Raw genomic sequence first — 12389 nt, 5'->3', positions numbered from 1 at the left:
TTTCTGTAAGTAGTTGATCAATAGAGTTGTTCACATGGAAGATAATTTATAGTTATGTCTTAAACAGTAATGTGTGTAGTTCATTTTTAATTCAGTAAAACTTATTTTTCCCCCAGTGGAAGCCTCAGTTCATAGCAGTAATGCACACTGTACAGATAAGACGATTGAAGCTGCTGAAGCCTTGCTTCATATGGAATCTCCTACCTGCTTGAGGGATGCAAGAAGTCCTGGTATGTGAACTGTTCATCTTACTGTCATATTACTTCATATTAGAATGAAGACTTTTTAATGCCAGAGTATTATTGTTGGACTTCTCAAAGGTCTAATCTCTTTTTCCTTTTTAGACTGACAAATTAAAATTAGTGCTAATTTTAATAAAATGTTCAAGTATTACTTTGATTTGATAGAGATAGATACTTAATACCAATTTATGATGAATGCTAAGAGCAGCTATACTTTTTAATTCAAATAGGGATCCCTGTGTTTTATTCAGGGATAGGAGAAGTAAATTGTGGCTTATTGGTCAATATATTAATTCATGATAGTATATCTTTAAATTTGAAATAGAAATGTCACATACAGATTAATCACACATATTCAAAGGAAGCCAGAGCAACATTAGTGTGTAATACCATATAAGATAGCAATTTGTATGTACTGTTTTTATTGACCTAAAAACCAGGACTATTTCATTAAATATGAATTTGAAATATTGAAATGTAATATTCATTGATCTGTAATGAACAGTCTTCTTTTTTATATTCTAAAATGAACTATAAATGCATACTTTTTACTGAAATACATATTTATAAATCTGATAAATTTGCATATATTACCTAAAGAATAATTATGGATATATGGAAGGTAAGTAATTACTAAAGAACTGTTAGACCATAATTTTAAAATGTTTTCCCAGCCGTCAAAATTAATCAAAAGTTTACAGAGAGCTTAAAAGTGTGAAGAAGCCTGGTGTGGTGGTGCATGCCTATAATCTCAGCTACTTGAGAGGCAGAGGCAAGAGGTATTGAAAATTTGAGGCCAGCCTCTGCAATTTATTGAGACCCTGTTTGAAATAAGAAAGGGCTGGGGATGTAGCTCAGTTGATAGAACACTCCTGGATGGTTCAATCCCCAGTACCACCAAAAAAAAAGCAGGTGATTGTTTACCACCTTTAAGATAATTTCTTTCACTTTTATTTTCTTGCATACTTTGGATCATATTGAATATTCAACAAATTAATTTCTTTAGTATTTAGTTTTTATCCTGCTTTGATTCGTGGTAAACCTTACTTCTAAATATTGAACTATCCCTATAAGAAATATTAATGGGGGTGGGAAATTTTAATTTTTCAACTTTTTTTTATAGTGGAAGTGTTTGTTCCTCCTTGTGTATCAACTCCAGAATTTATCCATGCTGCTATGAGGCCAGATGTCATTACAGAAACTGTAGTGGAGGTGTCGACTGAAGAATCTGAACCAATGGATACCTCTCCTATTCCTACGTCACCAGAGAGCCATGAACCAATGAAAAAGAAAAAAGGTAGAGAATATTTATAAATTTCTGAGAAAACAGATGACTTGGTTTTTTTTGCTGGCATTTTTCCCCCCCTTTAAGGGACACACAAAATAATATATGCTATCTAGTCTTAAAGACAAATTGGGGATGGGGTTGTGGCTCAGCGGCAGAGTGCTCACCTAGCATGTGCGAGGCCCTGGGTTTGATCCTCAGCACCACATAAAAGTAAGTAAATAAAATAGAGATATTGTGTCCAACTAAAAAATAAATATTTTTAAAAATTGAGTTTTTAGTTTTTATTATTTTTAAAAAATTTGAATGGCTCTACTTTGGTGCCATAAGTTTTTGGACTTGAACCTCACTGATGACAAACTGAGATTTTAATTTTGTGTTTTAACACTTATACTGTTTAAACAAGTTTGTATTTAGGCTCTAATGGTACTTATCTAAAAAGGAGCTTTTAAGCCTGGCATGGTGGTATATTCATATAATCCCAGCTACTCAGGAGGCTGAGGCAGGAGGATTGCAAGTTTGAGTCCAGACTGAGCAACTTAGTTTGAGGCCAGTTTTGGCAACTTAGTGAGAACCTGTTTCAAAATAAAAATTTTTAAAAAGGGCATCTCCAATCTCACAAGGAAACAGAGTATACCAGTATTCTTTCCTATTGAAACTAAAGGAGCCAAAATTTGAAAGGAGTAAAATCCTAAGTTAGGTACTCATCTAATTTTAGTTTCTTCCCTATGTCTTTGCATTTAAATAGAGGGGGGAAAGAAAGCAAAAATAAGGTAAAGGTGTTTTATTCATTAAACCCAGTTTAATGAATAAAATTCATAAATTGTTGCCGTGTACTCACTGTTGTAAGGAAGAAATGGACAGAGTACCAAGCTGGGAGGTGGTGTGCCTCAAGGATAGGGCACTGGCCTGGAATGTACAAGGCCTTGGGGTCCACCACTCCCTCTCCCCCATAGTATACCTGGAGGTAGCTGGGTCTTGAGAAAGATAGGAAAGAGAATTTAGAAGCAAGAATTATTTCCTACTATAAATGTTTAAAACCAAATGACACACATATAAGCAGCTTTATTAACTCACTACCCACTAAAAGCCTTTGGCTGGTTGCATGTAACAAAAACAGAACAAAAAAAGATGGGAAAAACATGAACAGCGGAGGTCATATAGAGAACCAGGATGTGTATGATATAAAACAGGAAATAATTTGCCAATTTACTACTATATCTTTGAAAGCTCTTCTTGAATGACCATTTAAAAATTACATATAACTATCCTATACTCATTGCCATTAGGATGTCAGTGAGTCATCAGAGTGCCATTACTTTTGGTTTTTCAAGTACATTTTATTTTTTAGTAGCAGAGCTTTTTTATTTTCAGTGCCTTTAATTACTAATGTATGTAGTATATTTCCAAGAAAGGATAGGCTTCAGTGTCAGTGTTTTAAAAGTTAATTTGATAGAGCCCTTTTTCCTACCAAGGAGTACTCTGTTAATTTCTTAAGGAACCTGATTTGGAAATGCCACCTTCTAAGAAAAGAAATTAAGCCAACTGTTTTATTAGACAGGATTTCATTATGTGGCCCAAGATGGTCTTGAACTTGTGTGGTTAGCTGGTCCTCCTACTTTAGCATCCTGAGTAGCTGAAACTGTAGGTGTATGGCACCACACCTGATTTAGCCTCTTTTTCACCTTGGGCTTTCATGCTTGAATTGAGGAGATGGTGAAGATATTAGATTTATTACTGATAGAATAAGTATTATTTGAGAAATTAAGCTTTATTCTAATAAGGACACCAGAAAACTTGCATTCTGGTTTTTGTAAATGCAGAGTTTTATTTATTAGTTACCAAAATGAAATCCTAGAAAATATCTATTTTATAATACATATTAAGACAATTTAGGTCTTTATGTGGTTAATCTAAATAAGCCTTGCTAATGGAGAAGAGAGAATGACATCAGAAATCCTAACTGTATGACAGTCACCAATCAGTAATTTTTTTAAATCTGAAAACATGATAGACTTGAGTATTTTCAACCTTCCTTCAGACTTCCTCTGTGCCAGTAGTCATTCATCTGTGCTGAGGATCTAATGTAACTCATTTTAGACTTATGCCTTCTTTAGTGTAGATTTAGCCCTTGCTTTTCTCTTCATTGTAGATGCTAGTCTGTCTGAGAGCCTAATTACAGAAATGAGGAGAAACAAAAGAGAAAGGCACAGACATTTATTAGACATATAAAACAATCACCTGGAATTTTTTTTTTAACTTTTAAAATATATGTGCATGTTGAGGAAGGGGAATTTAAACACTTTTGCTTAAATTCTGGTGAATCATCTGTTTCAGAGCAATAGAGAGTGTTTAATATTTTTTATTTTTCCTCATTTGAGCTCAGAGGACTTTATAGATCATCATATCCTCTGCAATAAGTAGAGCTGTTTCTAACAATCCCATAGAAGAGAATACAAAAGCCAAACATGGTGGTGCAGGCCTGTAATCCTAGTGGCTGGGGAGACTGAGGCAGGAGGATTGTGAGTTCAGAGCTGGCTTCAGCAACTTAGTGAGGCTTTGCCTCTAAATAAAATATTTTTAAAAAGGGTTGGGGATGTTGCTCAGTGCTTAAGCGCCCTGGGTTCAATCCCAGGCACCACAAAAAACATTATACTAGGACTTGTTGGTATTGCTACATTAATGTAAAAAGGTTAGCAGATTGAGGCTCTGACCATAAAAATAGATTGGTAGTATCTTATTTGCTGCATACCTTGAAGAGGAGCTAGCTGCTTCATTTAAAATTGCAGAAGTATTTTAAATGTTGCTTTTAGAAGCAACTATTTACATACATATACTGAGTATTTTAGGCCATATGTTAATGTGTAGTTAAATTAATAATATGTTATCAGAGGGTCAGCTAATCATACTTCTGTTATTTTTCCTGTTTTCGATATCTTATTTTTTTCAGTTGGCCGTAAACCAAAAACCCAGCAATCACCAATTTCCAATGGGTCTCCTGAGTTAGGTATCAAGAAGAAACCCAGAGAAGGAAAAGGTAATTTGGGGAGGATTATTTTGGAGATGAGTGTTTTCTTTCTCCCCCAGTTAGGTAACATGTTTACATTAGTGGTTTTTTAAAAAAAAAAAAATCATTTCTACTACATGTGTATATGGGACTACAGTTGCTAGTAGTGTTTCTAAATTAGGGATGGATCAGCATTACCAGGGGAGCCTTATCAGAATATCTAGGCCTGGTCCTCCCTGTCATCCCCAACCTCCACTGAGATTCTATAGCCATAGCAACACTGGGGGGAGTATCAAGAGGTCCTGACATCCTTAGGACAGCTTGATGCACATCCTTCTTAGGGGCGCTGGTTTTGGGGCGTGTGTGTATATACTAGCACTCATCCCCACACAGAGCCACTTGAATTGAAAGAGTTTACAACTAAGACTTGTTTCTGAAACATACTTTTTAAACTGGTTTAAAGCAGTACAAGGCAGGCTGAATTTAATTTTCTCATCAGCAAATTTCAGTCATGAGACAAAACTTAAGATTTGAAAAACTTTTTGCTTGAAAATATGTGTATCCTCACTAAAAATAAAAAAACTGCAATAAGCTTCCCCCACTCTGTTTTCTTAATTCATTGAGTAAAATGACTTCAAGTAACATTTCAGTAGTGGTTTTAGATATATTTTGTCTCATAATCTGATAGCCCCAAATTAATCACTTTAATGAATAAATGTTTTCAGACTAAGATTTGATAGATAAATTATAATTCTGGAGAAAAATTTTTTGTGATGACCTATTTTTACCAGTCAAATCCTCCTCCCACACCCCTTGTTTTTGCGGTGTTGGCAATGAACCCAGGGCCTCTCATATTCTAATAAGCGTGCATTCTACCATACAGTTATACCCCCAGCCTAAAAATTGCTTTTCATTAAAATTTCAGTCTTAAACTTGAGGCAGATGTTACAATGTGGACACTTGTTTTAGGCAAACCTGGATTCAAAATCTAGCAGTGTCTCCTCCTTTACAAAATGACATAGGCTTTACCTGACAAAGAAGTCTTCCCTTTCTGAATCTTCTTTTCCCTAAAACCAAAACTAGGATTGTTAATTAACTTGGATGGAAACTTGAGTGGAGTTTTTAAAGATAACCAAGCAATGTTGATGAATTTAATTCAACAAGCAAACTCCTGCTATGTATTAGGCATTGTCTGCTGTATAAAAATTTCTTCCAGCATAAAGCCTCTGCTCACTTTTGCTATGTCTGCTTTAAGGACCTGATAATCCCCTGGCTGTGAATAAAATAAAAATAAAATAAAAATGCCCCCAGCAACAAATTTTAATGTAGTTGATACATGATTCATCGGTTGCTAGGTTAATGATGCTGATGTAATAGAGCTTCAGAGATAGTTAATGTAATATTGTGAAAATTGAGGGTCAGTCTTTTTAGGTTGAGAGATGCATACTTGCTTCCAAACCATGAATTTGTCTGATTTTGAGGGAAATCCAGATTAAAAATTAAATACCAGAGGAAGAGTGTCAGTGTGTCCATTAAAGGAGAATTGGATTGGCAGCTTGGTTTGGAAGCTTCTCAGGTAGCCTGTAGCTTGGGTCTGGGTTTAAGGTTATGGAGACTGCTTGGTGGCCCAGTGGTGGTGTATGTATTGTCTTCTCCTTAGGACTCTTCTGTTCTTTCATCAATTTCAGAACCTCTGCTTCTGAAGGCTCCACAGGGAATAAAAGAAACCTGAAAAGCCTGCTTTTCTCATGACCCCTGCCCATTTCTCTTCCCTTTTCCAATGGGTGGGCGGGGTTTCTTTCTTCTTTTTGGGATTAAGTTCCTTATTTTATTTGCCCAGATTCCTTTCTTTTATGCAAACTTCAGCCAATTTCTAAGTCTTTGTGATGTTTTGCCAGCCTGCTTTATTTCCATTCCTGAGGCCCCATTGTTTTTTGTGATTCATTTGGAATGTAATTATGCATTGCCTTCTGATATACTGTTCCTGTAGTGTTGTTTAACTTATCTACTTTTTGTTTCTTGTCTATTAAATTGTAAATACCTTGAGGCGGAAACCAGGTTTTAAATTTTATTCTGTATCCTCCACTGCACTTAAGCACTAAATGTGATGAATAATGTATTTCCTCAGTTTCAGATTTTAATATTAGTTGTGCGATCCATAGCTAATGATGTAGCTGACATTTGATAAATACTAATCTTAGGGATCACCCTATTTCTTTCTAGTAGTCCATTTAAGAAGCTCATGTTTAAGACTGAAGCACAAATGTCTTTGAGTTGTTCTTATATTACTTATTTTTGTTATACTGGTATAATCAGCAGAAAAAGATGAGGAGTTTTTTTAAAAATCTGGTTTCAAAGGCAAGAATTTGTTGCTGGGTTCAGTGACACACACCTGAAATCCTAGCTACTCAGGAGGCTGGAACAGGACGATTTCAAGTTTGAGACCAGCCTTAGCAACTTAGTGAAACCCTGTGTCAAAATAAAAAAAGGACTGGGGATGTAGGATCTTAGGATTGAAAAGATCCTAAGACTGATACCAAAAAGTTTCTCACATTATATATTGCTGGCCTATTTAATAAAACTAATAGTGCCTTTTGATTAGTTTTGATATGGAATTTAGGCTTGTATAATACAATAAACACAGGTATATGTTAACTTATTCAGATTTCAGACCTTTGCAAATTAATAAATTTGATTGTTTAATTCAGGTTAACTTTTGTGCTAAGAATTGTGTCTTTCTCTTCACTAAACTCAAACTCTAGAATTAGTGATACATGACAGTACAAAACCCAGGACATTTATTTTATTAGTATCATAATTGGAAACGTGCAGTTTTTAAGATCAGCAAGCAAGTATATTTAGGATTCTATTTTATATTTATTTTGGAAGGGGTGGATATTGGGGATTAAACCCAGGGACGTTCTCCCACTGAGCTACATTCCCAGCCCTTTTTATTTTTTCATTTTAAGACAGGGTCTCACCAAGTTGCTGAGGCTGGCTTTAAATTTTTATTCCTCCTGCTTCAGCCTCCCACATTGCTGGGAATTAGAGTTGTGTGCCACAGAGTTCCGGCAGGCATTCTATATTATAAAAAAGGATACTTTATTTGCCTTTAATTGTGTTAATGAATTGTTTTTGCCTTGTTTTTAAAGGAAACACAACCTATTTGTGGGAGTTTCTTTTAGATCTACTTCAAGATAAAAATACGTGTCCTCGATATATTAAGTGGACTCAGAGAGAGAAGGGTATATTCAAGCTTGTGGATTCAAAGGCTGTCTCTAAGCTTTGGGGAAAGCATAAGAACAAACCGGACATGAATTATGAAACTATGGGACGAGCTTTAAGGTAAGAACACAAATGAGCTAGTTTTCAAACACAACTTGTATATATCTCTATATTGTCTGTTAGCTGTTTAAGAGCTCAACATCCCTTATATAAATTTAGAGGGTATTTTAGAGGAGTTTCTTAGATTGGGAAGTAGGTAAAGAGCGAGGAGTTTGATCCACATGCCTATAATTTCAGCATCATTGAAAAATACAGGGAAAAAAAATCCTTTTTACAAGTTGTAGGCCTTTAAAAAAATTAACCCGCCTCAAAAAGTTTCGAAGTTACTTAGCTTTTTAATTTCTTGCAATTTTGTTACAAATGGATTTCTCTTGACACGAAATATTTTCATAAGTGTTGTCTGTTTGAGAAATCCACAAAATTTTCAATGTGGTGGGCATACTAAGGGTATTTATAAACAAACACATTGGGTTTTATGTGATAGTAGTCACAAATCCCATAGATTCATCTCACTTAGTAAGTGTGACTCAAGTAATTTGTTCATATAATGTAACATTGTTTTCATAACCTTTGTAAATCCTAATAGAATTTTTTCCAGTAATTATTTAATTTAAGAAAGAGTTGTGGCTGAGCATGGTGGCTTATGTCTGTAATCTTATCAGCTCTGGAGGCCTGAGGCAGGAGGATTGTAACTTTGAGGCTAGCCTCAGGAACTTAGCAAGACCCTGCCTCAAAATAAAAATGGGGATATAGCTCAGTGGCAGAGTGCCCCTGTATTCAGTCTCCATTATTGCCCCCCTCCTGCATAAAAAAGAATCAAATTAGCCAGCTGTTTAACAGATCTCACCATTATAGGGCCTATGGTATCACGTTCTACTTCATTTCTGCTGCATATCTGAAACCTTTTGAGCAGTCCACGCCGTAAGCTCTTCCTTCTCTTAACAGGGATAGGAGAATGTATGCTGGTGTTTGCTGTGCATGTTTTTGTATTTTTGGACAGGGGGCTGATAATACACTTGATTTATTTAGTAATTTTTCCCCTTTTCAGATACTACTACCAACGGGGAATTCTTGCAAAGGTTGAAGGTCAGAGGCTTGTGTATCAGTTCAAGGATATGCCCAAAAACATAGTGGTCATAGATGATGACAAAAGTGAAACCTGCAATGAAGATTTAGCAGCAGCTGCTGATGAGAAATCATTAGAACGAGTGTCACTGTCTGCAGAAAGTCTCCTGAAAGCAGCAACTTCTGTTCGTGGTGGAAAAAACTCTTCTCCTATAAACTGCTCCAGAACAGAAAAAGGTGTAGCTAGAGTGGTGAATATCACTTCCCCTGCTCATGATGCCTCCTCCAGGTCTCCGACCACTACGGCTTCTGTATCAGCAGCAACAGCTCCAAGGTGAGGGGCATATAGTTACTTGTAACGTGTATTATTTTTGGAACGTATTATAACATTCTACAAACCCACTGTTGTCGGGACTTTAAAAAGTGCTTGGTATTTTAAATACTCTTGTTGTTAAAGTAGATGCCTCAAGTAACTTGAATTGGTTTTTCTGGTTGCATAGACGGACCTTTGTTTTTTCCTTTTCCACAATGCTGGAGTTGAACCCAGGGCCTTGTACATACTAGGCAAGAGCAACCCTGGATGGACCTATAATGTGGGCTTTAATTTTTTCTTAATTTGTTTTGTTGTATTTCATAGTTTAAGCTTGGATTGCCAGTTTATCTGTAAAATTTTATACATTTTGGAGTTTTATTCATCTTTTTGCACAGACTCATTTCCTAATTAAGCATCAATTATAACCAACTTCTTTCTTAATTTACTAGGACAGTTCGTGTGGCAATGCAAGTACCTGTTGTAATGACATCATTGGGTCAGAAGATTTCAACTGTGGCAGTTCAGTCAGTTAATGCAGGTGCACCATTAATAACCAGCACTAGTCCAACAACAGCGACTTCTCCAAAGGTAGTCATTCAGACAATCCCTACTGTGATGCCAGCCTCTGCTGAAAACGGAGACAAAATCACCATGCAGCCTGCCAAAATCATTACCATCCCAGCTACACAGCTTGCACAGTGTCAACTGCAGACAAAGTCCAATTTGACTGGATCAGGAAGCATTAACATTGTTGGAACCCCATTGGCTGTGAGAGCACTTACCCCTGTTTCAATAGCCCATGGCACACCTGTAATGAGACTATCAGTGCCCACTCAACAGGCATCTGGCCAGACTCCTCCTCGAGTTATCAGTGCGGTCATAAAAGGGCCAGAGGTTAAATCAGAAGCAGTAGTAAAAAAGCAGGAACATGATGTGAAAACTTTGCAGCTGGTAGAAGAAAAACCGGCAGATGGAAATAAGACAGTGACCCACGTGGTGGTTGTCAGCGCCCCTTCAGCTCTCGCCCTTCCGGTAACTATGAAGACCGAAGGACTAGTGACATGTGAGAAATAAAGAGCAGTTCCACTGTGGACTTTTAGACTGTTAGTGGTAGTACTGACATAAATGTTTGCAAGGGAAGTCATCAAGAAAAGTCAAAGGAAGACTTTAAAACATTTTTAATGCTTATAAGAAAACAATCAAACTTACTGGAAATAAATTACCTATCCCATGTTTCAGTGGGAAATGAACTACACATTGAGATGCTGACAGAAAACTGCCTCTTACAGTAGGAAACAACAGCCCAGCAATAAGGAAAAGGATTGAAAGGGACCAAGCAGCTCACTACAATATCAAGTTACACTAAGACTTGGAACACTAACATCTGTAAGAGGCTATATAGTTTTCAGTGGGGAGGGATTGGGATGGGTGATCTCATTGTTACATAGAGCAATTTTTGATGCATTTTATATGCATACCAGCAATTATTACTGTGTTCGCACAGTACTCACTTAACTGGTGCTATGTGAAGACTCTGCTAATATAGGTATTATAGAATGTGAATTGAAGAATGGATGGATCCAAAAGCTTCAGAAAGAGGATAGCAAAAAAGATCTAGTGCGACTTTTTTTTTTTTTTTTTTTTTTATCATATAGCTTAAGCTGATTTAAAACAAAGGCCTTAGACTAATTTTCGGTTTTCTTTCTTGAAATAAGCTAATGGCTTGTTTGTGTAAAGCTTTTTTATTAAAAGAAAAATTTTAAAAATCTTGTACCTAGCACAGTATTGTTATAGAATTTACATGTAACATTTTATATGGTAGTTTTAAGTCTGTCAGTTTCTTAATTGTGGACAAATTAACAGTTGGCTCTCTGGCCTTTTGCTGTAACATGCCTGTGTCATTCACTCAGCCCTGGTATCTGTGCAGACACGTCAGTTTCAGTTCTACTGTCACTTGAAAGTTCAGGCGCAGCATGAATTTTTGTCGGGTAGCTCTAGTACCTGGCATTTGTTTTCTTTCTTTTTCTTTTTTTTTTTTCCTTATTTCTTTTACTTTTTCTTTCTTTTTTAGTTAAAAGTTTAAGAGGGAAAGTACCAGTGTTCAGATTTGAACTATAATAGTTTGTATATTCAACATTTGAAGTATATTCTATTTTGTTGTACTCTTGTTTCAAAGTGTATTCAAGTAGGTTTTCTGAAATATAGAAATGAAATTTATCTTGTCTTGGTCTCTGGTGATATTTTTAACAATATTTACAAGTGTGAAGAAATGCTACTTCTGTTGCTTCCTAGTATAAGAATATTCGGCAAACATCTGCGTGCTGCCAAGTCCTTCCTAATTTTTATCATGAACTATAATGATCTACTTTATGTAATTTAGTATTTTAGTTAGCCACACTTAAAGAATTTATGTATGTGACACTTCAGAGTCAAGCCATCTGGTTCTCATTCGGAGGGTAAGAAGTACAAGTAATTCTAGCCCTTTTACAGGTTAAGAAATTGGTACCAAAAACATAACTTGAATTGCCTAATTTCACACAAAACTAGGTCCTGTGACTCTGCATCTTAATGCTCTACTACAAAGAAAATTTGTTTATTAGATGAATGGATTCTTAATATTTTTGACCTTTATACATTTGATGATACTACTTAGATTGACAAAAGATTTTTTCTTTGGTACAGGGATTGAACTCAGGGGCACTTGACCACTGAACCACATCCCCAGCACTATTTTGTATTTTATTTAGAGGCAGGTCTCACTGAGTTGCTTAGCGCCTTGCTACTGCTGAGGCTGGCTTTGAACTCGTGATCCTCCTGCCTCAACTTCCCAAGCCGCTGGGATTGCAGACGTGTGCTACTGTGCCTGGCTCCAAAAGATGTTTTTAAATGTTCCTGTTTTAATCAGAAGTCCTGACAGTACTTCTGTGGGTGGGTTTGGGTATTAGGTACTTAACCCATGGGCAATTTACGGTGGAACAAATCTAAAGTCCTTTTTATTATTTTGAGACAGGGTCTCTCTAAGTTACTTAGGGCCTCACTAAATTACTAAAGCTGGCCTTTAACTTTGATCCTCCTGAGCCGCTGGGATTAAAATGTGTACTGCACCTGGACCTGATGGTACTTTTTAATAAAAGCTTGAGTCTCACTCATCCTATTTGGAAGTTAATCTCAAAGTCCACCTCCCTTTAGAAC

The 12389-nt window shown here is 36.2% G+C and overlaps 1 protein-coding gene across 9 annotated transcripts in view; it reads left to right on the top strand.

Annotated features, from left to right (window-relative positions):
• Elf2 (E74 like ETS transcription factor 2) overlaps positions 1 to 11381 on the top strand; it is a 102868-nt gene extending 91487 nt beyond the window's left edge. For 7 of the 9 annotated variants that reach the window (XM_026386198.2, XM_077803511.1, XM_026386197.2 and 4 more), the window contains 6 exons: positions 117 to 230; positions 1366 to 1539; positions 4478 to 4564; positions 7687 to 7879; positions 8868 to 9218; positions 9647 to 11381. In XM_026386198.2, coding sequence (XP_026241983.1) covers positions 117 to 230; positions 1366 to 1539; positions 4478 to 4564; positions 7687 to 7879; positions 8868 to 9218; positions 9647 to 10271 — 1544 coding nt within the window. In that variant the 3' untranslated portion in view covers positions 10272 to 11381. The remainder of the gene's footprint in view (positions 1 to 116; positions 231 to 1365; positions 1540 to 4477; positions 4565 to 7686; positions 7880 to 8867; positions 9219 to 9646) is intronic. The other 2 variants (XM_026386199.2, XM_026386201.2) reach the window with 1 other exon arrangement.
• The last annotated feature ends 1008 nt before the right edge of the window (positions 11382 to 12389 follow it).

The sequence above is a fragment of the Urocitellus parryii genome, chromosome 10 (assembly GCF_045843805.1).
Source record: "Urocitellus parryii isolate mUroPar1 chromosome 10, mUroPar1.hap1, whole genome shotgun sequence".
Classification (NCBI taxonomy): domain Eukaryota; kingdom Metazoa; phylum Chordata; class Mammalia; order Rodentia; family Sciuridae; genus Urocitellus; species Urocitellus parryii.
Note: the sequence above shows the minus strand (reverse complement) of the source record. Positions and strands in the feature narration are given on the sequence as shown.